The sequence below is a fragment of the Prinia subflava genome, chromosome 17 (genome assembly GCF_021018805.1).
Source record: "Prinia subflava isolate CZ2003 ecotype Zambia chromosome 17, Cam_Psub_1.2, whole genome shotgun sequence".
NCBI classification, from domain to species: Eukaryota; Metazoa; Chordata; class Aves; order Passeriformes; family Cisticolidae; genus Prinia; species Prinia subflava.
The window spans coordinates 15,393,672-15,421,659 of NC_086263.1; the positions used below are offsets into that span (position 1 = coordinate 15,393,672).

Below are 27,988 nucleotides of genomic sequence, written 5' to 3' on the forward strand. Positions count from 1 at the left end.
GCTCGAGGGCGCGGGCAGGAAGCGGCGCACGGGACTACAAGTCCCGAGGAGTGTTGGGCGGAGCTCTTCCGGGCCGGACGGCAGCGGGGAGCAGGCCCGGGCGCGATGTGCCGGGACCGGGCACCGGCGCTGCGGCCGCCGCCGCCGCTGGGAGGTACGGGCGGGCCGGGGGGAGCCGGGCGGGTCGCGCCGGGCGGCTCCGTGAGGGAAGGGACCGGGCCGGGCCGGGGGCGCTGGGCCGCGGGCCGGGGAGGTGCCGGCGGAGGCTCCGGGGCTGCCCCGTGCCCACCGCCCGCTGTGTCCGGGGGTGCCAGCGGCTCTGTTGGGGCGCTCGGAGGAGCTCGACCATTGTCTGCGCTGGTCCGTCCCCGGTGAATTCCGCCCAGGTCTCGCTCACCGCCCCCGCTGCCCTCCCGGTGTGTTCGCTGAGTCTCGTCGCAGACTCTGCTTAGCTTTGGCTTTTTCTGCCGAGTTTTGTGGTTTTCTGCCCCATTCCTTGTCTGACCGCAGCACGTGTTGCTGCCGGTTCTTTCCTGCCCTCCCAGTAACCTCATTTCCCTGGGCCTTGGGTTCACAGTATATAAAATGTGGGATATCTGGGGGTACCTCTCCATAGCTGCCCCAGAACATTTGCAGGTGTGGATCAGGCTGTGGATTGCGGATTGTGCCGTTCTCTCCTCGTTTCAAGCGAGCTCCTGGGCTCTGTCCCGGTGACAGTCTCAAAGCTTTTGCTCCTGTCGGATCCCTTGGGTTCAGCTTCCTTTTGAGCTCTGCTGGGGTCAGAGACAGCGGCCCTGTGCTGCCGGGGCTGGTGAGCGCTGCAAGAGCTGCGTTTGGTGTGTCCATAACCAGGTCCGGGCTGCTGTCCCTGCCAGCGTGTAGCTGTGCTAAGAGCTGTGCCCTAGCAGTTGTTTTTTCCACTTTGGCAGCGTTGCTCTGCCTTTGTTTCCATCGCAGCACTCTAATTTTGCCTCCCGGTGCGTTTCCCCCCCGGGGATGTGTTTTCAGCCTGCAGGAGCAGTTGGGTTCCTCCTGAACTGCTGCTGCGTTTTGGCCTCGAGGGTTTTGTCTGCCAGTGGTTTGAGCTTCCAGCCACAGTGAGGATGCAGGAGAGGGCTTGGGGATGAAGGATGGTTCCGGAAAGCCCTTGATAGTGAAAGTAGTGTGAGATCACAGAATCCCAGAATTGTTTAGATTGGAAAAGATCTCCAAGACCACTGAGTCCACCCTGTGCCTGATCCCAGCCCAGAGCCCTGAGTGCCATGTCCAGGCATTCCTTGGACACCTCCAGGGGTGGGCACTCTAACCTTCCCTGGGCAGCCCCTTCCAATTCCTGACAACCCCTTCCATGAAGAAATTCCTCCTGATGTCCAGCCTGCACCTCCCCTGATGAGGAAAATTCTTAAAATCATGCAGGAAGCTGCAGGAGCAGGTATTGTCTGCAGTCTGCTGGATTCCCTCCAGGTCCTGGGGTCCCCTGTCTGGAGCAGGGAAAGGATCAGGCAGAAAGCTCCAGCGCTGGGGTTTGGTTTGTGTGCAGGTGACACTGCCTGAGGGAGGGGACATTGTACCCTGTGGGAGTGGGAAGCCTGAGCCACAGTGGTGTTTCCAGTCAGGAGATGCTGGTGCCTTCCCTGCTAACACCCAAACAGGGGTCTTCATATTGGTTGAACTCAAGGAAGGAAAAAACACCTAGTCCGTAGTTTTCGGGTGGTTTGGTTCTCTGACCTGAGGGATGCCAGGGTGAGCCCTCCTGTGGCAGCACAGCCTCTGATGGCCTAGAGCCATGTGTGAACATCACATGAAGTTTGTGTCCCCTGCCTGAAGTCAGCCCTTCCCTTCCCCGGGGCTCCACAATCCCGGGGTGAGCTGGAGCCCCGGGGAGCCCTGCAGGCTCTGGATGGCTGCAGAGCAGGGAGCTGGTGCCAGCTCTGCCCTGCACCCGTGGGTGCTCCTGGGCACTGCTGAACACTTTGCAGCCTCAGTGGGGTTCAGCCATCGGTCACCTCGAGGGCTGAGCATTCCCAGGGACCTTCCAAGCGCTGCTGGCCCTGAGCATGGGATTTCCTGGAGCGTGACTGTACCTGTCTCCTGGGTTATCTCAGCCAAGCCCAGGTGTGCCAGGAGCAGTGCATTAGAGGGAAAATCCTTCCTGGGTTTCAGTACTCGGATTACGTGGCCGTGTTCAGTCTGGTGGAACTCTTCCCTCCCTGTTTCTATTCCCTTTGCTGTCCCTTCCCTGCCTGTGCCCCTTTGCCACGGGCATGGTGAGGCACACACCAGCACGTCCCTGTGCCCGTGGGTTGGATCAGGGGCTGTAGGGACAGCTGGACAAGGAAAGAGGCAGCTGGTTGTGCACAGGGGTACTTGTCACCCTTCTTTGGGAGCAGCAAAGCTAAGGCAGCAGCACCCAAATCACCCATCCAGGCTGCTCCTGCTTTACCTTGAGCACAGCCCAAGCTTGGAGCTTCAGAGTCACCTTCCTGCTTTTAACGAGGTGTCCTGGGGCTGGGCAGGGCAGTGCCTGTGTTTGGGAGAGCCTCAGCTGTGGGAGGGATGTCCTGGCAGCAGGAGTCCCCCAGCACCATCAGTGTCTGTGTTTTGGGTGAGTTCTGCTCCCCAGCTCTGCCTTTTTGTGGCTGTTCTTAGTTAGCTGGATTTCTCTGTTTGTCTCTCCAGGCAAAGAGCGTGTTGCTGTTTGTTATTCAGAATTCTGAATAGTTTGGGAACTGTAAAAGAGAGTGAGAGACTTAAACTCCCCTTAAAGCAGGCGAAGGACTTTTCTGTCTCTGGAGCTTTCTCCGATCAGGGGAATAAATGCATGTGTACTGGGAGAGGGGTTGTTTTTCCTGCACTAAACTGAACCCGGAGCAGCCGGGGCAAAGCTGGGAGGCAGCGTGGAGATTGGCTGAGCTGTGGGATTTTCCAGCTGGATTTACATATCGCCCACTGCTCCGCATGCCTTTGTGTTTACATCACCGGGAGCGATCCACACACGCACACACGTAGCGGAAGAGGCGCTTTGGCCGGGGAAGAGCCTGTCCACAGCTCAGGAGCTGGGCATGGTGGTGGCATCTTGCCGGGCTCTGCCGCTCCAGGATGGCCAGGGGTGAGTGTCCTCCCCTGGAAAGGAGAGGTGTTTGCTCCGGGTGCCGGGTGTCAGGCTGTCGGCAGCATTCCCGGGGAAGCTGCTCCCCTCCAGCAGTGAGGGAGGAACTGTTTCCATCCCTCGGTGGAGAGCAGGAGGTACCTGGATCCGGCACCAGTTTGGAAGGGGGTACCTGCGGCCTGCCCAGCAGCTGGAGCTCTGTTAGGCTGATTTCATGATCCTTCAGAGTGACCTTTGCAAGGGCGTGGAAAGCTTGACTGCAGCAACCCAGCAAGTGTGTCCTGAGGTTGTTCTGGTGTTTCAGAAGTGGGAAATCCTCGGTATTCCTTAGGCAGAGTTGTGAGCACAGAAGTTTGTGAGAGGCAGTGTCCCGCTGCCGGCCCTGGAATTCTGAGTCACCCTCAGGAGCGTTTCATCCGTGATGTTTGGGGGTTGTGGGACACTGAGTGCTGCTTCTGGCTCAAAGCTGTCAGTAGATTTGCCATGGTGGAAGTGTCCACATCCCCTGATTCCTTTTGGAATCAGGGATTTGGTGCTGTTTCTCCCGAGATCACTAATTTCATCGATGAGTGTTGGTGTCTGTGGGTGCCTCCCGCTTGTTCTCAGTGGCCAAGCCCAAGGACACTGTACAAAAGAAGAGCGGGTGACTGGAATTTGCTGGATGGTTTTTGCTTTTTCTGAAGATGATGCATTTCAGCTGGATCCTTGAAGTGTTCTAGTTGCATCCAAAGGGCAGAGAAGAGAGTGTGTCATGAGGTGTCAAAGCTTTGGGGGATGCTGGGGGGAACAGGGGGTGGAAGTGATACTTTGTGCTTTTTGAGTCATGGCTATGGGCTCAGGTTTCCTATGACTTTCATCTGGAAGAATCCCATGGCGTGATGGGGTGGTTACAGCTTTCCCAAGGATGCAGTGCAGCCAACCATGAGGCAAAGCAGTTGGAAAAGGCCTCAGCCATGGCACAGGAATCAGGGAATAAAGGAGAGAGAGAGGAGCTTTGATTGCTTTGGGTCTAGCAGGACTCCAGGAGAGCAGAATCCAGGTGAGACAAACATTCCTCTGGCTTCCTTAGAGGAACAGAGGCCAAGTTTCTCCATCCCCCAGTCTTTGCTGCTGCCCTGCCATGTCTGCAGGGGTTTTCACTTGAGTTGCAAGCCCCTCTATCTGTCAGATTTGCAGCAGGGAGACCAAGAGCCGAGCTGAGCCAGCCCACAGGACCCGTGGGGCCATTTGTTCTCTCTGTCAGACACGTCTGAGGAGCACCAGTCGTGCTGTGAGTGGTGAGGGTGACTGTTCCCAGTGTGATATTTTTCATCAGGATCTGCCTTGCACAGAGTTGGCCATTCCCTCCTGAGGAACTGCAGCAGGACTGAGATTTCTGCCATGGAGGAGGAGGACATTGTTGGTTTCAGGGCTTGGCTGGGGTTTTATTCTTTTTCTTTCACCAAATCCACCATTTGACAATGGGATGGTCTCAGAAGGGGTCTGTTCTTTGAGGGAGGATGTGGAAGAGCACAGCTGTGAGAGGCACAGCACACAGCTCTGCAGTGGCAGGGCCAACTTTTAAAGCACCTTTTGATTGAGGTCCTTGTGTGGCAGAGCTGTGAATGTGCCCGTTCCTGCCCAGCAGTGGCTGAGGAGGTGCTGAGCCCACACAGGACAATTTTGGTTGCAGGGTCAGAACTGTTAAGACCTGGGCTGCATAACAAAAATGGTGTTGTAGGTGGATCCTCCCAGGTTACCTGAAATGGAAGTAAAGCTTCAAATGTAGCTTTTATGTCGTGGAACAGCACTGAATGTTGGCCTCTGTTCTAACTTCTAATTTAATTTTATTTTTCTGGGAAAATTGAGGTGCTTCATTTCACCAGAGCAACTACTTTTGATCCAGCTGTGGGAACATTTGAACACTCCAGCTTCAGGTTTTAACATGAAGTATTGCAAATGTTCTTCTCTCTCAAGGCTTCATTATCCTTTAGGAAAAGCATCATATGAAATGCTTTTCCTTTCTGAACTCCATTTGTTCAAAGGCATGGCAGTGTTCTAACAGCTGTTGAATGTCCTCTCTCAGTCCTGCAGTCAGCGCAAGCACTGGTAAAAACAGCAGCAATTAAAAATATCCCTTTTATTTTTATTGATGGCAGCTCAGTACAGTTATGGTCTCACTGTAAGACTCTCAGAAGAGCTGGTGTGACTTACAAGAAAAACTTATAAACAGTAAAAAGACTGTTCCACAGATTCATCGGGTGGAGGTGCCATGTCCTGTCAGTAAGGCTGAGCTTCTGTTCATGTTTTATGTCCTTCCTGCACTGACTGACATCTAAAGAGTGTAAGAAATGTCCTGCTGGCTCAGGTCTTTTAGATTTTAGCTCGTCTACAAGCTCTTTGTCTCCTTAGTTTTGTGGGTTTTTCTGTAAGTTCTTCCCCACCAGCTGGTATTGACTGCTGGGAAGAGCTGAGTGTCACCTGCAATGTGGTGATTTCACTGCTGGCTTTTATTCACCATCTCAGCCAGGGGCTGGACAAGCTGAGTCAGCAGTGGTGCCTGGGAGCCCTGGTGTCCCCTGAGCTGGGGGGTGACCAGAGGGTTCCTCTGTGTGCTTCTCATCTGGTGCCCATCGAGAGGTGCCCATCGAGAGGTGCCCATCGAGAGGTGCCCATCGAGATCCCCGTCTCAGGGATCTGCTGCAGCTCTGCATTCTTACAGCCTGTTCTGTACAGGTCAGACCAGATGCTGACAGTCCTTGTCACCCTGACGAGGTGCACTGAGGTGCTGATGGGCACAGAATAGTTAATTAGCCCGTAAACACCCTGTGCCCTTGGCACCTCGTGTCTTGCCCTTGTCCCACTGAGCTGTCAGTGCTTTTGTCAGAGTGTTTCCCTGGGGATGTGCCAATGCTCTCAAGGATGTGTAACCCTTCTTGTTGTGAGCGTGGCAGTGTGGTAAGAGGAACAGAAGCTCGTGTCTTACGCCATAAATACCCAAGCTGTGAGATAAGGAAGTTCACCAAGCTGTGAGATAAGGAAGTTCACGTCAGCCAGAGGCTGCTCCAGGCAGGGCAGGATCACCCCTGCCTGCCTTTGCCACTGGCAGCACTCCTGCTGTGGGACAATTTGCCAGCCCAGCAGTTTCCTTGGGGGTGAACAACCTCGGGGAGAGCCTCAGTGGGCAGAGAGGGGGATTAGCCAGGCCACTGGTCCTGATTGTCCTGCCAGCTCTGAGGTGCAGTCCCGGGGCGATGTGTGGCTGATCTCTTGGATCTCCCCTCAGCAGTGGGAGAAGGAGCACTGCTTCCCCCTGCAGCTGCCTCTGCAGCTACTGGTGGTTGGGTTTTCTCTTGCCTGGATTACTACAGTAGGATTTCAAGGCTTTTCTTCTCACTGAGTCTCAAAAGCCTCAAGTTGATCCCTGTGATGTGCAAATGCTGAAACCTATCCCTGCCCCCCCTCACATCTGGTTATGATCAGCTGTGGGATTTACTGAATATTGGGTCCCTACAGACTCCTTTTTCCAGGGGAGGTTTTGCCCCCTCTTTGTTTACTGTAAAAACCACTGATGTTGCATGTTCAAAAAATGTAAAAAAATTAGTCCAGGCAAGGAGAATGTGACTCACAGGCTGGGCTCCCAAGAGGGACACTCATCCTCCAGGCCTGGGAGCACAGGACAGTGCAGCTGGCAGGGTTCAGAGGCCAAGAAAAGGTGCAGAGATCTGGCAGAGATTTTTGCAAGTGCTGTAGAAATCTGGTATCAGTGTTGACACCATCAGCTCTTTTCTGCCTCCTTTTAAATTCTTTGATATCAGTTGGAAAAGGTTCTCAGATGGAGAGGAAGGTGTGAGGAGCTTGTCAGACAGACAGTGCTCTGGAGAGGCATCTGCTCTCCTGAAATGGTCCTGTCTGTGGTGGCTGCAGAGGTTTGGGCTGGAATCAGATGTTGCTGTGGCAGCTGGTGTTGTGCAGCCTGGCTGAAATTCCGCTCCACATTTTTTCCATTGCTCACATTCCTCTGGTCTCTGCTCCCTGCTGCTGCTGCAGGTACCTTGCTCAGCCAAGCTGCAGGCACAGGTCAAGCTTATAAACAGTGAGTGGAAAATCCCTGTATTTCACATTCCCTTCTCCACTTTGGGTTTATTGGAGGTTCCCAGGCTGGGATTGAAGGGTCACTGCAGTGGCTCCAGTGGCTGCAGTTACTGCTTGTGGCACATCTGATCCAGCCTTTAATGGTATCACAGAACTCCTCACATTGTCAGTTTATCCCCATTTTTGTTTTCCCTGTCTCTGAGTGTTTCCCATTGCTTGAGTCTCCATCTGTTCCATCTGAAGGTGATACATACCCTGAAAATGAGAGGGAATGAAGCTCTGCCTGAGTCTGAAAATGAGAGGGAATGAAGCTCTGCCTGAGTCTCTAGACAGCCCACCATCCTACATCAGGGTGGGTTTTCTCTTTCCAGATGGCAAGGACTGTTTTCCCTAAACCCCAAGAGGAATATTTGATATGCAAGGTTCCCTTAACCTTAACTGACATGGCTGATGGAGTGGGAGCAAATCTCTGCTCCTGCCTTTGAGTAGTGCAGGATCAAGGGTGTGTGAGTAGGTGTTGCATGGATTTGTATTCCTGGAAATTTGAATATTTCTCTGTTTCTACCCAATAATGGGAGGAGCAGAGTGCTGAATCCCTTTTCCAGAGGAGAATGGTGAGCCCAGCTGTACTGCTAGAAGTAGGGAACCTGTGGAGAGGGGAATTTTAGGGATACACATGTTATTGGACGTGAGATAATGCAGCCTTGAGATGGGAAATCCCAGGGAATGCAGCAGTTCGTGCCATCACTCGTGGAAGTGCTTGCTTTGCTTAATTTATGAGCACTGCATCATCTGGAGACCCCAGCTGGAGACCTCTCATCTTCAGGCTTTGTAGTTGAAGAGGGGAATCTTCAGGCTCGTGCAGAAGGGGGAGATTTTTGCTGGGAGGAAGCCGAGAGCTCCAGTGGCTCCTCCAAGGCTGCAGAGGGAGAGAGGCTGAGTCAGTGGGGTTCAGATCTCCTGTGCCAGTGGCCCAAACCCTTTGTCTGCCCTCTCCCACCTCCCACCCTCCGGTTCCCTCTGCTCTCTCTGCCCTCAGGAACAGGAATAAAAGGATCCAATGGCCAAAGCCAGACTTCTGGCTTGCTGGAGCCCAGCTTTAAACTCTGCAGGTCTCCCTGATGCTGCAGCACATCTCTGCTTCATTCCTGCTGCTTCTGAGACAGCTCCAGACTCTGTGCTCAGCATCTCCTCAGGGATCTGGCATTTGCAAGCAGCCAGGACAGCGCTGTCACGTGTGTGGAAAACATTATCCAGATCCCTGCTTTTCAGATGGTTTCGGGTTTGGTTTCAGGGTTTCTGTTTGTTTGTTTTTTCTTCAGAATTTTGGGTTTTTTTATGATTTTTGACCGTTTCAGTTGTTTGTGAGGGTTTAGAGCTGAGCAGCAACCCCCTGCTCAGGGTTCTTCTGCTCAGGGTTCTGCTCAGGGTTCTGCTCAGGGTTCTGCTCAGGGTTCTGCTGCTCTGTCCCTGGCTGCCTGACAGCTGCTGGACCCAGAGCTGCAGGGATGCTGTGTCAGGCCTGGGCAGGGCCTTTGCAGTGTTCAAAAAGCGTGTGCAGGATGTGGCCAGCCCCGTGTGCCAGGGCTCTCCAGGGAGGTGGGAATCCCTGCACAAATCCCAGGTCACAGCTGCCTGCTGGGAGCCTGTGTCTCTCTCAGCCTCAGTTTCCCTTTCTGTAAAGTGTGGAAATCACAGCGGTGTTTTTATAAAGAGCTCGGACATTTAGGACTTGTCACTCCCAGATAAGGGAAAACCAATTGCTAGAAACACCTGAGACACTTCCTCTGCCCAGTGCCAGGCTGAGCTTTGTACTCTCTGAGGGAAACTCCTGCCTGAGCCACGGGTACCTCTGTGTGATGGCAGAGGAGCTGCAGCTCCTTCCTGAGGGTGTCCTGCCTCTGAAGGAGACTGAGAGCATCTTGTCAGATTTGCTGGGACAGCAGCAGAATTGTGCCCTGAGGCAGTATCAGGTTTCAGCAGAGGTTAAAGAAAGCAAAGTCCATGTGTTTCTGCAGATTATTGTTGTGGAATTCTTGACTTTGCGAACTTGAGCCTAATGAAACAGTGGAGGGAGAGAAATGAGGCTCTTATTAAAAGATAATCATATATTTAAAAAATGCTGAACACTTACCCAGGAACAATTTGAAGGAATCTGACTTTGTCTTCACCTCTTGCTTCTGAAAATCCAGGTTTAGGTAAACACTTGTGCTTTGTGCTGCAGGAGAGCGTTCTCTGAGCCCAGGGAAATACCCACAACGAGCCTAACTCCCTTTGTGTCCTTCCTCTTCCACAGAGCAAGCTTCCCATGACTAACAGATGCTGGCCTAGATTATGAGCTCAAACAAGAACGCTCGCTACAATCGTTTCTCCAGTGGCACAACGAACATCACTACTTCTGAAAACACTAACGGGGTAAGGCCACTGCTGGTGCCACAGGCAGGGGACAGGGCTGCCTCCTGTGTGCTCATCCTTTCTTTGGAAATAGGGTGTTCTCTTGCCACTTAAAATCTCACTATTCACAGATAAAAGCTGTGTATGCAGTATTTCACCAGCTCAGGCAAAGTCTGAAGGTTTTCAATGCCCTGATATTCATTTTTTCAATATTTCAGACAAGAATGGAAACAACTTTTGGACCAGCCTTCTCTGCTGTGACCACCATCACAAAGGGTGAGTATTTCACGTGTCCTGTGTGTGATCCCAGGGTGGTTGTTGTTGTTTTACAGATCATAAAGATGTCTGGAGAATCTCTCTGGTCATAAACCGGGTGTTGAGGGACTGGGTTTGGTGTTGTGCAGCCCAAGTGTCCTGGCATGATGGAAACAAGCAGGCACAGGAGTTTCCTCTCCTCAGGCAGACTGAGCAGTACCACTGGGAAGCCCTTGCTGAAAACAGAGTAGTACAACAGGGTTTCATCCTGAGCTCAGCACCAAATCTTATTGATCCCTGTTACAGTCATCACCAATGCTGAAAATTTCCATCTTCTTTCTGTGCCTGACTGTGAGTCACTCTGGAGCTTTGGTAAAAACCCCGTGGCCATTTTTAGCTCAGGCAGGAGGGGATGCAAATGTCCCTGCTCATTTACAGTCCCGTGCCTCGCTCCTCAGACCTCAGCAGGTGAGGGGAGCCTGAACCCTGGCATGTGGGTGAATTTAGGAAAAGGCCTGGTTTCATTTTGGAATACAAGTATTGTTCCTTTAATAGAAACAAAAGGACTTGACACTGATTTTGATAAGGAAATGAACATCTGCCTGAAAAAAATGTTTGGATTACATTTGTCCTGGACTCTGGATGGTTTTGGACTCCAGAATATTTACATTCAGACTTTTATACATATAAGAGTCAGTTACATGATCTCTATACAAATATTTCATATTTAATTTAGCATAGCTCCCCTGTGCCTCAGGGATATCCAGACCTCCCTGGATTCAGGCAATTTTTATTTGTGACTGAGATATATGGGAGTATAAAGTTTCCTTTTAATAGTATTCTTAACCTGTGGACTGACAGAATATTTTCTGTGCTCTTTTCTGGGCAGGCTCTCAGAGATCAGGGTTGTTCTACCTGTGCTGATACATCCAGCATTGGAGAATCCCTGGTCTTTTCCTTTTCTAAGGAACACTTACAGAGGCTGTCCCATAGCTTGGAAGTGTTTCTGAGGAGCCTAAATGCTTGTTTTTCTTTTTTAACTCCCTTTAAAGCTGACGGGACCAACACTTTCAAGCAGCACCGTCGGACCCCGTCCTCCTCCAGCACCCTCACCTACTCCCCTCGGGACGAGGACGATGGCATGGTAGGTGTTGTCAGGACCCTCCTGGCTGGCTTAGCTGATCAGAAGTGAAATGGGAGGTGTCTGGAGCCCCTCTGGACTCCTGTGTCTCCCTCATCATTCTCTGTGTTATATGAGCCCCAGAGGCAGCAGCAGGCTCAGCATTCCTGGCTGTTCCTGAGGTTGGTGCTGTGGGGAAGCAGCTCCTTCTCACCTGGGGCTTTGGGCTGGAGCTGCTGCTGCTTTTCACACTGCCTGAAATTGTTATGTGGGTGTAAAGCCTGGGGACTACAAATCCCAGAGCCTCCTTGTGAGGGTTTAGCTGGCCCTGGGACAGCAGGGAGCTGGGGAGGAAACAGCTCCTGCCAGGGACGGCTGGGCTGTGCCTGGGGCCAGGCACTCTCCGTGTTGGATGGATCCCAGCTGGCTCTGCAGCTATGGCCGTAGAATCCATTCCTATTCCCACCTCCAGATGGGGCCTCTGACCACAGGGAGCAGGTCTGGAACCTGCAGAGTGGCGTGCTGGACACTACAGGCTGTGCTGGGCTTCCCACACAAACCCTTCCCGTGTCTCCCAGTATCTTGGTGGTAAAGCAATTCCCAATTTTGTATCCAGTTTTCTCACTCACTTCTGAGTAAGTTCCTTTTGGGGAATTTAGTGATTCAACAGGCTCCAGGGTTAGCTGCTTGGAGAGAAATTAAATCAGCTAAATCAATTAAATCAAGAGCACCAACAGCAAAGCAAACCTTGATGAAAGGATGGACAGCTCCAAGGCTGGATCTCCTCTTGTCCCTGGTGCTCCAGCCACTTCTCACAATCACAAGCTCTGTTCAGATCTAAACACGTTAGTAGCAAACTTCAAATTAAGTACTTGTAGACTTAGTCAGGTTACAAGACCCAATTTCCAAGCCAGGCGTAAATGGATCATTGCTGCTGGAGTTGGTGGCTGGGGTCAGCAACAGTGTGGAGCTGCAGCACTTCTGAAAATAAATTTGACACCAGATTGCAAAGAATTTTATTGTCAGCATCCTATAAAGTTCCTTCTGTTGCTCAGAGATCTTGCTGTGTTTTATGTGAGCCCGTGGGGGTTTTGTTTGTTGTTGGGCTTTTTTCTAACAAGTCCTTTGAAAATGTGCCTGGTGTCCTTGGCAAGTGCAGCTCTCCAGCCCACCACTGACCCCAGAGCTGGGCAGTGTTCAGGCCACCCCTGGCTGTCAGCACTGTGGGCTGAGTGCTGGGCTCACAGTGCCCTTTTTATGAGCTGGGCAGCTCTCACAGGGCAGGGGGGAGGATTTTCCAGAGGAGGGGATGCTGTGAATATTTCACTTAGCCAGGTCTGATAAAGAAAATCCCTGACTCCTTTGAAAACCCCACTGGCACGAACTGGGGTGTGCAGCCAAGAGTGGGGGAGATCTCTGCTGGGAGCCAGCTTCAATCCTCTTGGACAGTCTCAGCCCACTTTCCCTGGAGTGCTAAATATTCTTTAGCAAAAATAGTGAGAGGATTAATGAGTGGTTCAGGAAGCAGTGTAAGGTGCTGACAAACCAGAACCTCCTCGGTCCAGCTCTGCCTGCTGCTCCAGGCAGACTCACTAACCCTCTTAGGAAGCTTCATTTGCTTTGTCAAGAAATAATCTGGGATTTCCCTTCCTCATCACCAAGTTTTCTCTCCTCCAGAAGCTGCCAAGGGCTTCTCAGCCATCAGAGAGACAGTTGGAGATGAGTCAGAGCCCTCCTGTGACCTCCACCACCCCTTTTCTTTCCCTGTGAAGCTGCTGTTAATGAAACAGAGGCAGAGCAGTGAGTTCTGTGTGCAGGGCAGGGATTACTGAGCAGCTGCTCTCAGTGACACAGTGCCTCAAGTTCCCACCTTGCTGTGCCTGCCTGGAGCTGGAGCCTCCACCTGGAGCTGCTCCTGTTCCTGAGGTGATGGGAACTGCAGCTAAAGGTTGCAGGTGAATATTGGAACAATTGGATGCTATGGATGGAGGCTGCCTGGCTGTCCAAAGTCTTTACAGGGAGCTTCACCTCTGAGCCAGATTGAATTGCCAGCAAAAAACTCTCCATCTTCCATCAGATGTTTGAGTGCTCCATCCTTGGGCTGTTTGAAGGTGTGCCTGATGTTTAGTGCAGAAATGAGGTCTCTTGAGTTTTATCCTTGTTTTCTTGGCAAAGCCAAGGCTGCAGATACCCAGAGGGTCTGGAACTGCCCTCTGCACACCCTCTGCCATTCTGTGTTGTTCCCACAGCCCAGGGGGAGTGAGGGATCCTTCTCAGCACATCCCATTCTCTGCTGTGCAGTTAACACCAGCGTTATCCAAAGCAGGACACAGGGGGCTGAGCCCACAGGCTTACACAAACCTTCAGTGTCTCACAGCCCTGCTCCTGGGAGTGCTGCAGTCCCCCTTCGCTGTTGGTGATGCTCACTGGGTGTTGCTGGTGACAAATCTGCCTCCCTGCAGAGCCTGCCTGTGCTGCTCTCACCCCCTTTCACCTCCAGAGTGGGAACTATGCACAGTCATTCTGGTTATTTTAGAAATTTCTGCTACTTGTGGAGGAAAATAATAAAATGAATGGATACACATAAAATGGATTTACCTCATTATAACCATTCCTCCTTAAGGTTTATGTATTTAGTCAATAAATATGCTGTCTTTAAGGGAAAGACATTTATGCTTTGGCTTCTAAGCAGATGCAGCATTTCTGAGTTCCTTGGAGCCCAGGATCATAAAAATGAAGCAGCAGAGCAGTGTGAGGAAGCAGCAGGATCCTGGTGTGCTGCTCTCCTGCAGCCCAGCCAGGCTGCACTGGGACTGCAGCATGCTTTGTCTCTGGGGAGGGCAGCAGCCTCTGAACCTCATCTTGCAGCTTTCATTGCTGAATTTCCTGCCAGCCCCACTGCCCTCCTGCATTGCCTTTGTGCTTGGGTGTGATGTCACCCACTTTCACCCAGGGCAGGCACAGAATGCAGCTCCCAAAGCTCAGATGGAACACGAGGAAAGGTGTTTTTCTCATGAGCTGCAGGACAGGAACTCGTGCAGCTTTCCCTGTTCCCTGGGCAGTGCTGGGCCTGGGCCAGGGCCAGGGAGAGTCCCTTTTCCAGTGGGCAGCCAGGGATCTCCAGAGCTCCTTGCAGCCAACACTCCTCAGCACCAGAGACTGACAGAGGCTGCAGCCAGGCCTTGGAGAGTGTGGCACATGCATCATGCCTTGGCTGAAGTGTCTGAAGCCTCTGGCTTCATTCTTCCATTTGTCAAAGCATCCATTCTGCTCATTGAAGACCTTTATTCGTCCTCTCTGCACCTTCTCCAGCCCACCAGCAGCATCTCTTGCAGAGTAACCCCACAGTGGCTGCACTCCCACTTGCACTGAATCCTGAGATCCAGTCTCCCATGGCCTGCAGTCTCCAGTGGCACTTTGACACCGAGTGGCACCTTGGCTACGTGCTGGTGGCTGGTGTTCCACCCGGGAGACGTGCTGCTGGTTAATATTCCTGCAGCAGCCCCCCTCAAAGCCAATCCCAGGCCACCCTGGGCAGAGGATCTCTGGATTGGTGCGAGCGGTGTCCGCTGCGCTCTCCCCTCCCGAGCAGGAAGTGGCAGAGCCGGGCTCACACAGAATTCAATAGAAGGAAGTCTCCACACTTACGCACAGAAATTTGGCAGAAGTTAGATAGTGAGTGCAACAACAAGTGCTGCTGCAGAGATTAGAGACATTGCAGGAGCTGGAGCAGTCTCTGGGGGAGATTTACAGAGCTTTCCATGAAGGATTAATTCTTCCAGACCGTTGCTTTGCGGGTGTGCACGGTAAGTGTGCAGGGAATGCACCTTGGAGAAATTGCAGTGCTTGGAATTTCGATGTCAGCCTGGCTTAGGGAGTTAAACCCGAGTGATTCCTGTCTCTGGGCACGGTGCAGGGAAGGGCACACAGCAGCAGGGCCGCTCAGTGCAGCTGGGAGTGGAGCAGCTCAGTGTTGTGGAGGGGGAAAACTGAACCTGAAGGCTTTTCCTGGGTTTGGGGCTTGTTTGCGCTGACAGAGCTGCTCTGTGCCCGCAGCCTCCGATCAGCACCCCGCGGCGCTCCGACTCCGCCATCTCCGTCCGCTCCCTGCACTCCGAGTCCAACATGTCCTTGCGCTCCACGTTCTCACTCCATGAGGAAGAGGAGGAGCCAGTAGGTATTTGGGATTGTCTGAAGGAGCAGGGTTAGGAAGCTCAGTGTCCAAAGAGTTACTTAGTGGACTGTTGTGAGTACAAAGAGCTCTCAGGGGCAGATTTTGTGGGTGCCTGGCTCAGACTCCAAGCTTCAAAGTCAAACTTTTAACTTTGTTTCCACCACTGACTTTGCTTCCTCATGTACCTTTTCCCTGCCTGGAAAGTGAGGACAATGGTGAGGCTTTTCTGCTTCCCAGAAAAACTGTAAGTCTTTGCAAAGTCCTGGCCCTGCAGCAGAGCAGGGCGGGTTGCAAGGCTCAGGCTGGCAGTCTGGCCCCAGGCAGTGAGAGAAATTCAATTCCCCATGGATTTGAAGCCCCATCCCCATTCAGAGCTGCGTGGCACCCCACAGACTTGATTGTAAGCCCTGGGAGGGTGCAAGGAATTATCTGCATGCTGGGGGAGGGTACTTTTAACTGAGTTTAGCTTGTGGCACAGTTACCAACCCCAAGCTGGATGAATTAAAGGTCAGGCTGAGTTCTGCCACTGATCTGGGATAAGAGTGTGTTTCATGTTTAGGAATCCAGGGGGCTGTATTTGCATTTCTGAGAGCAGCACAGGATGAAAAGACAGAGTGAACTGTAGAGATTGATTGGAAATGCTCTGAAATGTGAGCATGGAGAGCAATGGTGCTCCTGGAGGACGTGCTTGGAGCCCTGGAGGGTCGTGGTGCTCTGGGAGGATGTGCTTGGAGCCCTGTGCTGGCTGTCCTAGTTGGTAAACAAAACTGGAGAGATGGGCCCGTTGCAGCAGAAACAATGTCATTTCTGCTTCCTAAGGAGTGAAGGAGCCCTTCTCTCAGAATGCTTCAAAAGCACAAGAGTGCAGGCTCCTTTAAAATTGCTGTTAAGCTCAGGCTTAGTACAATTTTGACAAATCTATGCCAACCAAGGACAAAGTTCCAGCCAGTGCAGCTCATGCAGTTCTGGTGACTGGAATCATTGGCACAGAAGCTGGTCTGTGCACTTTGCTGTCAGGTGCTGATCCTGTCAGATGCTGGTGCCCCCAGTTTGTGATGAGCTGAGGGTCTCCAACCATTCCCAAGTTCATTTTTCCCCTATTGGAACTCAGCAGATCCAGACAGAATTTTATGTTGAGATGATGAAACCCTCGCTGTGCCCCAGGCTCCCTGAGGCTCACCACTGGGGGATTGTGTTTCTCCTTCTGCAGAGCTGCAGGCTCTTGGTTTGGACTAACCCACGCTGTCTGTGTCCCTGTGTGTGCCCTGCAGGAGCCCCTGGTGTTTGCAGAGCAGCCGTCCGTGAAGCTGTGCTGCCAGCTGTGCTGCAGTGTGTTTAAGGATCCCGTCATCACAACCTGCGGGGTAAGGCAGGGCTCTCCCAAAAATCCTGTGTGAGCCAGAGCCAAGCCTGGGCTGTCCCCTCTGTCTCTCCCTGGGGACTGTCAAGCAAAACTAGGGCTTGCTTAAAATGGGGTGGGTTTTCCCAGGAGAGCTGTGCTGTCAGCAACCCTGTCCTGGCCATCTTCAGACTCCTTGTTGTGGCTTCCATGGGGTTGAAAACTCCTCTTGGAGGGCTCTGCAGGAGCTCCTGGCACCCCAGGAATGGCTCTGCTTCAGTTGTGAGGAAGTGTTGCTTATAAAACAAGAATGGCTTGAAGCTTCATTTAGTTAATGCTTGCAAAGGGATTTGAGCTCCTCAAATGAAGGGCACGGGGTATTATGAATATTCTTCTGTATTCCATTTTACTGGGATTTAATAGAAGCTGTATATTATTCCTGCTTCTGTGCTGCTTGTGAAGAAAGATGGCTTTGAGATGGCCCTAATGCTTCTGACGTGCTTCTGATCTCCAGGATGGGGCTGTAGCAGCAGCAGCAGAGCTCAGGATTGTTTATTGCAGTGAGGGTGCTGTTCCCCAAAAGTGCTGGAAGCTGGTGCAGTTTGGCTGCACCATTCCAGTAAGCAGCTCTGCACAGAGACACTGGGATTTACTGGTTAATGTGGAAAAACCCCCAGTGCAGGAAGCAGGCTGGCTTCATCTGCAGTCCTGCTCTGGCAGCCCTGGAGGGAGCTCGGTGCAGCTGTGCTGGGCAGGAAAAGGCCACAGGAGCAGGGCAGCAGATAACAGCTCCAGAGGGGGCTCACAGCCCTGCCAAGAGCTGCCTCCGTGGCTGGGGAATGTGGCTGAGGAGGCTCCAGGGAATGCACAGGGCACGATCAGGACCAGTGAAATGCTGCAGCCTTTATGTTCATTAGTGTGTTAGATTGTGTTTGCTACTTTGTCAAGTTAAAGTGTCAGAATGGAGAGGGGAGCTATTTAAAGTGCTCAAATTTACAGAGCATTTAATGGGCTTACAAACCAGCTGTTCCATCTGCCTGGTAGCAGGACGGGGCAGCTTCTGCTGCCTTAGGAGCGCTCCAGAGGGCTGGGTGTGATGGGCAAGGACAGGGAGAGGCCAGGATTCCCCCTCCCTCCAGGGCTTCAGGGGAATGAGAGGCATGACATGGGCTACAGTGGATGTGGAGGCTAGAAAAGACTTGGATGTGTGCAGGAGCAGGCTGGATGCAGCTCTGAGCCCTGGTCTGGTGGGAGGTGTCCCTGCCCATGGCAGGGAGTTGGAAATCGATGGTCTCTAAGATCCCTTCCAACCCAAACCACTCCAGGATTGTGATCCTGCGAATATCAGAACATGCCCCTGGCTTTGGCTTCACCACGATCATGGCCTGATCCTGAATGGGGAGAGCATCAAAGCTCCAAACTGCTCAGTGCTCTTGGGAGCAGGACCTGTGCTTCACCCTGAGCTGCCTGAGCAAGCAGCTGGGCTTTGCCCTGTGGTGCTGAGCTAAAACAGGCAGAACAGCTCCTGAGCCACGTCTTTGGTATCTCCCACCTTTCCCATCAGTAGCCACAGGGAATAATTTGCCTGCTCTCGTTTTACGCTGACGCTGCTGTTCCTCTCTGTCTCCACAGCACACGTTTTGCAGGAGATGTGCCTTAACATCTGGTGAGTACAAAACTGTTCTTGTGTGATGCAGCCAAAACACTGTGATTTTCTGGTTTACTTGCTTTCACCTAAAAAGAAACCTGCAGAAAAATGTCCAAGGGGCTTAAAACAAGCTGTCAGTCAGATGTGCCACTGCAGCAGTGAGGGGCTGGGGGCTGATGGTACAGTCTGGAGCATGGGCACTGCAGGGAGGGCTGGGCCCTGGTCCTGGGCACAGGATGTTCTCAGATCCTGGAAAATGCAGTGGATAATCCCAGGATAATACATGTCTCGCCCAGAGTTGACCCACTGAATTCAAACTGAAAGCTTTCTGTGGCTGCCTGGATAAAGAACCAGGGGCCACGTTTGGCATCAACCCCTTCTCCCCCATCCCCTCAGTGCCAGGGCTCTGGCCCCTGACTGAGCCCCACTGAGCTGCTTTAGCTCACCCAGCTCTTCCAGAACCCTGGGAGAGCCCAGGCCCCTGGCTGCTGGCCTGGGCTAACCGGCTCCTGCTTAGGCTGGACTCTGGCTGCAAAAAAAGACTTTTTTTGGCACGAGCCCGTGTCCCTCTTGGCAAGCTGTTGTTCAGCACAGAGCCAAGCCATTGGCATTACCAGAGCAGCGAGCCCTGAGGAGGCTCCCTGGGGAGTCCTGCAAAGCAGCAGCTCTTTCTGCTTTAAGATTTTTATGTTCCATATGCAAGAGGTCCCTCTGCTTTGCATGTTAATCCCCTTACTGTGCTCTGCTGTATCAACCCCAACCCACAGATCTGTAGCAAAAAGCTTTGCAGTTGCATTTCCCATGCCTGGAGTGCTCCATAAACAACTGGATGTGGCAGAGCTCAGTTGATAAGGTGGTGATCGGTGCAAGGCTTGGACTCAGTGATTTTGGAGGTTTTTTCCAACCTAAAGGATTCTGGGTTTTAGTGGTTGCTGGCAGAGCCCAGGCCTGGGTGAGGAGCAGGTTATGGCTGGGGCGTGTGGTGGATTGTGCTCACTGCCTGTGAACATTCACCCTTCAGCCAGCACAAGGTAGCCTGGATCAGTGTGGGCTTTATTCATCAGCAGCTCCCTCAAACCATTATGGATTAACATAAACTGTAACTTTGCCAAGCCCCAGGACAAGCCAAAGGTAATGTCCTGCAGATCTTGGGTGAATATTCCTGGCTCTTCCCATGGCCACTCACCCGGGAGTTGGCTGACTTGCCCAGGGAAGGCAGAAAAACACAATTTCCACACAGGGGCTCTTGGAAATGCTCATGCCCTGTCTCAGCCCTCAGTGACCGTGCCGTCCTCCCCTCCCTTGGCAGAGAAGTGCCCCGTGGACAACGCCAAGCTGACGGTGGTGGTGAACAACATCGCGGTGGCCGAGCAGATCGGGGAGCTCTTCATCCACTGCAAGTACGGCTGCCGGCCCGCCGCCAGCAGCAAGCCCACCGCCTTCGAGGTGGACCCCCGCGGCTGCCCCTTCACCATCAAGCTGAGTGCCAGGAAGTGAGTGCTTGTCCCAGCCTGCAGCCCCTCCAGGGACGGGGCAGTGCCAGCCTGGGCTGCCCTGCGGCTCCTGCCAGCGCTGCTGTGTTTGGCCGTGCCAGGGCCGTGGGCAGGGTGGCTTCAGGGGACAGTGCAGCTGGAGGCAGAGGGGCTGGTGGCAGGGGGAGGACGCTGTTTTCTGCTCCCTGAGTGCCAGCACTGGGACAGGGGGTGCATTGTGGGAGCAGCCACCTCACATCTCATCCCATACTCACATCTGGGATGAAACTCCATGGCTGTGGTCAAGTAGAGAACTTGGGATTCTTTTTGTAAGGGGAATTATCTTGGTTATATCCTGTGAATTTGAAGTTTATCTCCCTCTCTGTTTTCCCTGTCCATTGCCTGTTGTTGATGGCTGCCTGAAGGCTCAGCTGCAGAAGTAGATGTGCCCTGTGAAAATGTGGTCTATTATTACTCTCAATTTTCTGTCCAAATGAGAATTTAAAGCTGGAGTTGCAGTCTCAGAGCAGGAGGCTTTGGATCATCTGGCAGCCTCTGGTTTGCTCCTCTGCTGATGATCTGTGTTGTTCCCATTAATTTTTGCTTGTTGCTGATTTTCCCTGCTTTTTTTGCCTCTCTCTGTGCACAGGGATCATGAGAGCAGCTGTGATTACAGACCCGTGCGCTGCCCCAACAACCCCAGCTGCCCTCCCCTCCTCAAAATGAACCTGGAGGCTCACCTGAAGGAGTGTGAGCACATCAAGTGTCCCCACTCCAAATACGGGTAAGGAGCTGATGCTTTTGGGCATGGGAGCTGCACTGAGCTCATTACTGAGCTGCTTTTTGGCTGCTGCAGCCCTGGAGTGGCCCCGAGGCCTCTGAGCAGCTCTCCCCAGTGCTGTGTGCTGGCCTGAGGCTGAGCTGGGGTTACAGGGACTGCAGGAGGCAGCCCCAGAGCCTCTGGGTGGGGACAGGCAGGTCCTGGTGCCTGGCGAGAAGGAGCAGGACAGCTGGGGACCCACACGGGCCTTGGGGCTCCCAGCTGAGCAAGGAATCTCCATGTGAGCCCTGCTGCAGCCAGCACCTGCCTTCCCTTCAGGTGCACGTTCATAGGGAACCAGGACACCTACGAGACCCACCTGGAGACGTGCAAGTTCGAGGGTCTGAAGGAGTTCCTGCAGCAGACGGACGATCGCTTCCACGAGATGCAGGTGGCCATGGCCCAGAAGGACCAGGAGATCGCCTTCCTGCGCTCCATGCTGGGCAAACTCTCCGAGAAAATCGACCAGCTGGAGAAGAACCTGGAGCTGAAGTTCGGTGAGTGTGCTCCAGACCAGGGCAGGGCAGCTCTTTGGGAGGTGCATTACAGGGTTGCTTTCCCTGCTGACTGCAGCAGTGTTGGGTGGCACTGGGGCCCTCTGCCTCTCCCTGGGATGCCAGCAGTGGCTCTGCAGTGACTGTGGGCCTGTCCCTCTCTCGCAGATGTGCTGGACGAGAACCAGAGCAAGCTGAGCGAGGACCTGATGGAATTCCGCAGGGACGCCTCCATGCTGAACGTGAGTCTGCCCTGGGTGGAGTTACCTGGCTCTGCTCCTGGCTGGGCTTCTCCTGCAGTGGGGGGAGGCTTTGGGGAGAGCCTTCTGCTCTTTTTACAGGGGCATTGTCCCCTCCTCCCTGCCTGCAGAAAGCAGGGACACAAGCAGATCCGAGCAGTCTGGTGAATTGCAGAGGGAGGACAGTGTATTCTGAGAGGTATTTCTGGGCCTCTCTGAATACTGAAGAGTTCAGTGCAGGTCTGAGGTGCTGTCAGAGCCCTGTGGGCTCTGGAGGGAGGTGCCAGAGGGATGTGACAGTCACAGAGTAGAGCAGAGACCTCTGCTCAGAGGATGAGTCTGGTGCTGAGGAAGGGCCCTGTGGGGTCAAGAAGACAAGAGGGGTTGTAGCAGTGGAGGGGACAGTCCTAAAGCCACATCCAGGGCAGGCTGGCCTGGGTGGCTCCACAGCTCACACAGCTTGTTGTGTTTTTCAGGATGAGCTCTCCCACATCAATGCTCGGCTCAACATGGGCATCCTTGGATGTGAGTGTCCCCGTGGTCCCCATTGCCTCGGGCTGGCTGTGGGGGATGCCCAGGGAGCCCCCCTGGGTGCTCTCACAGCTGTGCAGAGCAGCAGCACTGCTCTCCCTCCCTCACCTGGCTCTCCTTTCTGCAGCCTATGATCCTCAGCAGATCTTCAAGTGCAAGGGGACCTTTGTGGGCCACCAGGGCCCCGTGTGGTGCTTGTGTGTGTACTCCATAGGAGACTTGCTCTTCAGTGGCTCCTCAGACAAAACCATTAAGGTAAGAGCTTCCTCTTCCATGCACCTTCAGCATTTGCACATGGAACAGAAGCTGAGTTCATTTGTGGGATGGAAGTCACTTCCTAAAGTTTCCTCCAAAGAATCGAATGATTCATTGTGGTTATAGCTGGACAAAATTCTCTGCAAGGAAACATTATGTGCTAGTGAAATTGAGAGGCAAACAGAGATCTTTGCAAAGCCCTGATTAGAATCTCATTCCTGCAGCTGCTGGTTTTGCTTTATATGGCACTTAGGGTATTTAGGACTATTTCAGCTTCTGATTCTGTTCCTTTGTGTTAAAAAGTCATCTTAGAACAAAACATTTGTCCCTGATCCAGTGTGTCCTTTCCCTGTTTTATGGCATGTTTGTTTTCCTTTGTCCTGTTTTCAGTAACTCAAACTGACAGCACTGCCCCGGTGCAGCCTCAGCAGCCCCTCCCAGTGTCACCATGGTGGCTGCTGGGGGCTGCTGGTGGCTGCTGGGGGCTGCTAGTGGCTACTGGTGGCTGCTGGTGGCTGCTGGCCAGGCTGGGGACCCCATGGGCTGCCACGACTAACCCTGCCAGGAGCAGAGCTTTGGTTTAGTTTCCTTGGTTTTAGAGCCACGTGGAAGGAAATGGATATTGCTGTATTTTAGGGAAATAAAGCAGATTTCTCCCCTGTCCTGGCTGCTCTGGGCACTGCATTCCCACGTTCCTCTTGAGAGAGCAGCGTGTGCTCAGGGGAAAAGCCTTTGCAGTGGCAGAGGAGGCTGTGCTGTGCCACTGGAGCCCTGGTTTAGGGTGAGAAGTGCTAAAGCAGGAGCCTGAGAACTGCTCCTTTGTCTCTGTGTGTTGTGTTGTCCTGGGCTAAGGGAGGCAGAGCTGGAGCAGCTGATTCCTGCTGCTGGCCTGTGTCTCATTAGCTTCACCCTCTGCAGTCCATTCATTCCCTTGCTAGCCAAGTGTCCAGGCTGGGGGCCAGCAGGCAGTGCCCAGGTGCCAGGCAGTGCCCAGGTGCCAGGCAGTGCCCAGGTGCCAGGCAGTGCCCAGGTGCCAGCCTGTTTCCTCCTCTGGCTGCTGACATCCTGCCCGGGCTCCAGCCTCTGCCTTGTGTTTTCTGTTAGGTGTGGGATACCTGTACCACGTACAAGTGCCAAAAGACCCTGGAGGGTCACGATGGAATTGTGCTGGCTCTCTGCATCCAGGGGTGAGTAAGGAGGGGCACCTGTCCCTGGGGCGAGTGGGGACAGCCCTGGGGCCCCTGAGCATTTCCCATCCTTGTCCTGCACGTGCCAAATTAGGCATGAGAGGCACATCTTTCCTCTGTGCTCTGGAAAAATGGACAAAGAGCGTGTCTCTGGTCTCCCCGTGTCCTGGTTTCCTGCCCTGGTCACCAGCGGGGTGTTTGGCTGCCTGCTCCAAGGGCAGCCTGGCCTCCCACAGGAACTGGCCTGCTCTGGGGTGGGTGTGCACAGCCTGGGCCCAGCGAGGCCATGGGGCTGCAGCTCTTGTCCCCCCAGTGCCTGGGGACGAACTGGGGGGGCCCTGCAGGTGGCAGTGTCCCTCGGTGACCCCACTTTGTGTCCCGGTGTCATTGCAGGAACAAGCTGTACAGTGGCTCTGCTGACTGCACCATCATTGTGAGTACGGGGCACCCCCAGCCTGCTCTGCCAGGGCTGGGGGACTGGTAACCCTCCAGTGCTGCATCCACTCAGGCTTGGGCTTGGGGCTTTCCTGTGGGCTGGATTTCCCTCTCCCTGCTCCTGCCTGGGCTGGTGCTCTGAGCTGGGGCAGGGTGGCCTGCCTGGCCCCTCATGGGTGCTCTGCTTTGGTGGGCTTGACAGTGCTGGACTTGATCTTTTCCCACCCAAACCATTCCATGATTCTCATTTGCAGGTCTGGGATATTCAAACCCTGCAGAAGGTGAACACGATCCGAGCGCACGACAATCCTGTTTGCACTTTGGTCTCCTCACACAACATGCTCTTCAGTGGCTCCCTCAAAGCCATCAAGGTGCAGCTCCAGGGCTGCTCTGGGGCTGCTTGGGGACCAGGGGTACAAACTCTTAGGCAGAAGTGTCCAAAGAGGAAGGAAGTGGCATTTTGACCTTGTTGCTAAGGTCATCTGAGCCACAGAGCAGCCAGCACTGCAGAGGTTTAGCCCATGCTCTGTGCCCAGGGGAAAGCTGTTCTCTGGCTGCAAAAACACTGTATTTCTTCCAGCTCTGTAAACCTGAGGCTGCAGCTGGAGGATCCTGGCAGTTCCTGAGCGTGTGTGTCCTCAGGCCCCCAACAGAGCTGGCCAGACCATTGGGAATTGTGTCTGGGCTCCAGAAATGGCTGGAGATTCAGGCTGCCTGTTTTGAAACTGCCTCCAAAGGATCTTGAGTCTGCATTCCCTACCTAAAACATGCAGAAATCAGGAACAGCTTTTCAGGCTGCCCTTTAAAGCCTTGGCTAGATTCCCATGGTTCTGCTTCCAGCTCCTGGTGAGGCAGCTTATGGGCCCGTCCATCTGTAAGAGGACTCTGCTCTTTTCTTTATCTGGGGCCTGGAGTGGTTCAGCTCTGGAGAGGGCTCAAGGCTGGAGCAGCCACACAGCACAAGGAGAATTTGGGGCCTTTTGGGTTTGTCATCCCTGGCCACTTCCTGCCCATGAGCCAAGCAGGCTCAGAATGGGGGCAGTGAGATCTGCCAGTCCCTGTGTGCCAGGGGTGGGAGAGGAACTTTGTGGGAGTGGAAGCGCAGGGCAGTTCCTTGCTGCAGCTGTGGTTGAGGTTTTGCAGCCCGTGGCTCTGCTAGGGAAGGGTCTCTGCCAGCAATAATGCAGGCTCCAGGCTGGCTCCCTCAGGGAATGTGCTTCCTCAGCAGTTACTGCATTTTATTGGCGAGTCAGTGGGATCAGGCAATTCCTGTCAGGCAGGAGAGCTGGCACAAGGATCCCCCCAGGAGCTGTGAGGGCCTTGGGCAGGGAGAGCAGGGAGGGTGGGCACTGCTGTCCGTGTCCTGCCCAGCCCCACTGAGATTCCTCTGTGTGTGTGTCCCTGCTTTCCACAGGTGTGGGATATTGTGGGTACTGAGCTCAAGCTGAAGAAGGAGCTGACAGGTCTCAACCACTGGGTTCGAGCGCTGGTGGCTTCCCAGAATTATCTCTACAGTGGATCTTACCAGACCATCAAGGTGGGGCCCTGGCACTGGTGGCACCCTGAGCCACCTCTCCCTGTTCCCCTCTGTGCTCTGCAGCACCAGAGGCAGCTGCTGGGATGTGAGAGCACTGCTGACACACGGGACTTTCCTGTGCTGATTCAATCTCCGCAGGCTGGGCCTTGGGGGCTGCTGGGGACGCTCACTGGGATAAACTGGGGCCTCAGCCGTGGCGCCTCGCGGCTGCCACAGCCTTATCTGCACTGACACTGCTGCTGATAACGGGGGAAGGTCACTGTCTGGCTGCAGAGCCACCAGAAATCCGTGTGAGGGTTCCCAGTGCCCTCCCTCCTCTGTGCTGCCTCAGGTTTTGATGAATAGTTCACCTCTGAGCATCTGGGGGACACAGGAGAATTGGAAGTTGCCCTTCTCAGTGTTAATGAATCTCTGCTAATTTGTCTCGTTGGGTTTTAGTGCTATCAAGGACTGGGCTCTGTCTGCACATGTGTGCAGCCACACAAAGGGTGTGAAGTCTCCACACAACGTTTCCAGTGTGGATATTTAAAGTTGGGCAGCTAAATAAGATAACAGGGATTTGTTCTTCAGTGCTGAACATTCCCAGCTGGATAGGTTTGTCTGTAGAGGTGTGATCTGGGCACATAACGAGCCAGGCTGACTCTGTGCATGGCAGAATGGCTGCAGGGGACCTCCCCTCTGGAGAAGGGTCTCATCCTGCCTGTGCACGCTCTCCCTCAGATCTGGGACATCCGGAACCTGGAGTGTGTGCACGTGCTGCAGACGTCGGGAGGCAGCGTGTACTCCATCGCCGTGACCAACCACCACATCGTGTGCGGCACCTACGAGAACCTCATCCATGTACGGCTCAGTGCCACGGGCTGCGTGGCTTGGGAGTGGGGCAGGGTGTGGGGATGGCACCTCCCTCTGCCTGTCCCTTGGGCACAGCACCTGGCTCTGTCTGTCCCTTGGGCACAGCACCTCCCTCTGCCCATCCCTCGGGCACAGCACCTCCCTCTGCCCGTCCCTCGGGCACAGCACCTCCCTCTGCCCATCCCTCGGGCACAGCACCTCCCTCTGCCCATCCCTCGGGCACAGCACCTCCCTCTGCCCATCCCTCGGGCACAGCACCCACCCTGCAGGGCGTGTGTGGAGGTGGAAACACCTCTCCGAGGGGAGCTCGGTGGCTCAGCCCAGTGCCGTCCCCTCCCCTGCAGGTGTGGGACATCGAGACCAAGGAGCAGGTGCGCACGCTGACCGGGCACGTGGGGACAGTCTACGCCCTGGCCGTCATCTCCACGCCCGATCAAACCAAAGTCTTCAGCGCCTCCTACGACCGCTCGCTCAGGGTACGGCTGCAGGGCTGGGCCAGCCTCCGGGACAGTCCCAGCCCTGCGTGTCACCTCCGTGTGTCACCTCCGTGTGTCACCTCTGTGTGTCACCCGGGACGCGCAGCATCCCCATCCCTCCCGGTGCCCCGGGCTGTGCTCACGGTCCCTGTGTCCCCGCAGGTGTGGAGCATGGACAACATGATCTGCACCCAGACCCTGCTGCGCCACCAGGGCAGCGTCACCGCCCTGGCCGTGTCCCGCGGCCGCCTCTTCTCCGGCGCCGTGGACAGCACTGTAAAGGTGGGTTTGCTCAGGCTCCTCCTGCGTGGTCTGGGTTCGTCCAGTGCTGGAATTATGGCAGGAAATGAGTTAGGAGCCCTGGTCAAAGTGACAGGTGAGGGTTGAGCTCTGCTCCCAGGGAACAAGTGACCAGGCAAGAGGACATAACCTCCAGCTGGGCCAGGGTAGGTTCAGGTTGGACATCAGGAAGAATTTCTGCATGGAGGGGTTGCTAAGGAAAAGGCTGTCCAGGGAGGTGGTGGCGTCCTCATCTCTGGAGGTGTCCAGTAAGTGACTTGATGTGACACTCAGTGCTCTGGGCTGGGTGAGAAGGTAGGGAGGGATCAGTCACAGGCTGGGTTCGATGATGTTAGAGATAATTTCCAACCTTAACGATTCTGGGATTCTTTGAAACAAGGATATGGCTCTCCACGGGTGGGAGGTTTCCCTCCTGACAGTGTTGGGGATGCTGGCAGCCCAGAGGGAAGCTCCATGGGGGCTGAGGAGAAGCCCACGGGGCTGCCCAGGAGTCACTGCCTGCGCCGCCGTTGTCTGTCCGCAGGTCTGGACGTGCTAACGAGAGCGTCACACGAGTCCTGCACACTGAAAGACCAAAAACTCTCCCCTCCATCGGCCTGTGGGTGACCACGCCACTGAAACGACTGCTGCAGCTCCTCCTGCACCAACCACTGCCTGCTGCTGCTGCCCCGGGCCGGCTCCCCCGGGACCCCGGCTGGCGGCTCCGGACAGCTCTGCCCCACGGACGCTCCACGTGTTCCCTCAGATCTGCCCAGATCATTGGAAAAGAGGAAGCTGTGCCAGTGCCAGTGTCCTCCTCTGCCTGTGTCCCCCCAGCTGGGGACACCCCCAGGCTGGGGCTGGGGTAATTCTGGGGCCTGGGGAGCGCAGCCCATGGCCAGCACCAGGGCTGGACAGATCTGCCTGTCCTGGTGGGGACACCTGGGCCGGGCCCCTGTCCGTGGCAGGACTGAGCTTTAGGCTGTACCTTGGGTGGGCTCCTGACCCCTTTCTCTCTCTAATATTTAATTTTACTGCCAAGGCACCGGGCCGATCCGTCTGGGAAGAGGTGTTTCCTTGAGTAGCCAGGTACGATTTTTATGCCACAGCTAGTTCTCAAATCAAGTTCCACAAGCCCATTGTTCACCACCCTGTAATAATGGTCTCCACATTAAAGACAAAAAGCCTCTGTTGCATTTTTACTCACATTTTCTACTGTTTTTAAGATTGTAATATAGATTTGATTATTTCTTCATTGACAATAAAAGCAGAAAGCGTTGTTCCTGCCCGGTGTGAGT

The 27,988-nt window shown here is 54.1% G+C and overlaps 1 protein-coding gene across 2 annotated transcripts; it reads left to right on the forward strand.

Moving 5' to 3' along the window:
* On the forward strand, positions 1-27,969 carry TRAF7 (TNF receptor associated factor 7). 2 transcript variants are annotated; one of them, XM_063414755.1, is made up of 21 exons: positions 1-154; positions 9,480-9,598; positions 9,796-9,853; positions 10,885-10,976; positions 15,009-15,125; positions 16,398-16,490; positions 18,098-18,131; positions 19,423-19,606; positions 20,235-20,369; positions 20,685-20,902; positions 21,068-21,141; positions 21,615-21,663; positions 21,797-21,924; positions 23,029-23,111; positions 23,505-23,544; positions 23,801-23,917; positions 24,961-25,083; positions 25,804-25,923; positions 26,280-26,411; positions 26,574-26,693; positions 27,235-27,969. In XM_063414755.1, the coding sequence occupies exons 2-21, from the start codon at positions 9,518-9,520 to the stop codon at positions 27,247-27,249; spliced, it is 2,013 nt and encodes a 670-aa protein (XP_063270825.1). In that variant the 5' UTR covers positions 1-154; positions 9,480-9,517; the 3' UTR covers positions 27,250-27,969. The 2 variants fall into 2 exon arrangements, with proteins under 2 accessions (XP_063270825.1, XP_063270826.1); XM_063414756.1 differs by lacking the exon at positions 1-154 and adding an exon at positions 2,970-3,109.
* Positions 27,970-27,988: the final 19 nt, after the last annotated feature.

Bases quoted from the DNA above. Each gene is read 5' to 3' on its own strand.
- TRAF7 (XM_063414755.1), top strand. From the start codon at position 9,518: ATGAGCTCAAACAAGAACGCTCGCTACAATCGTTTCTCCAGTGGCACA. The intron at 19,607-20,234 runs GTGAGTGCTTGT...CTCTGTGCACAG, and splicing joins ATCAAGCTGAGTGCCAGGAA to GGATCATGAGAGCAGCTGTG. The intron at 26,412-26,573 runs GTACGGCTGCAG...GTGTCCCCGCAG, and splicing joins CCTACGACCGCTCGCTCAGG to GTGTGGAGCATGGACAACAT.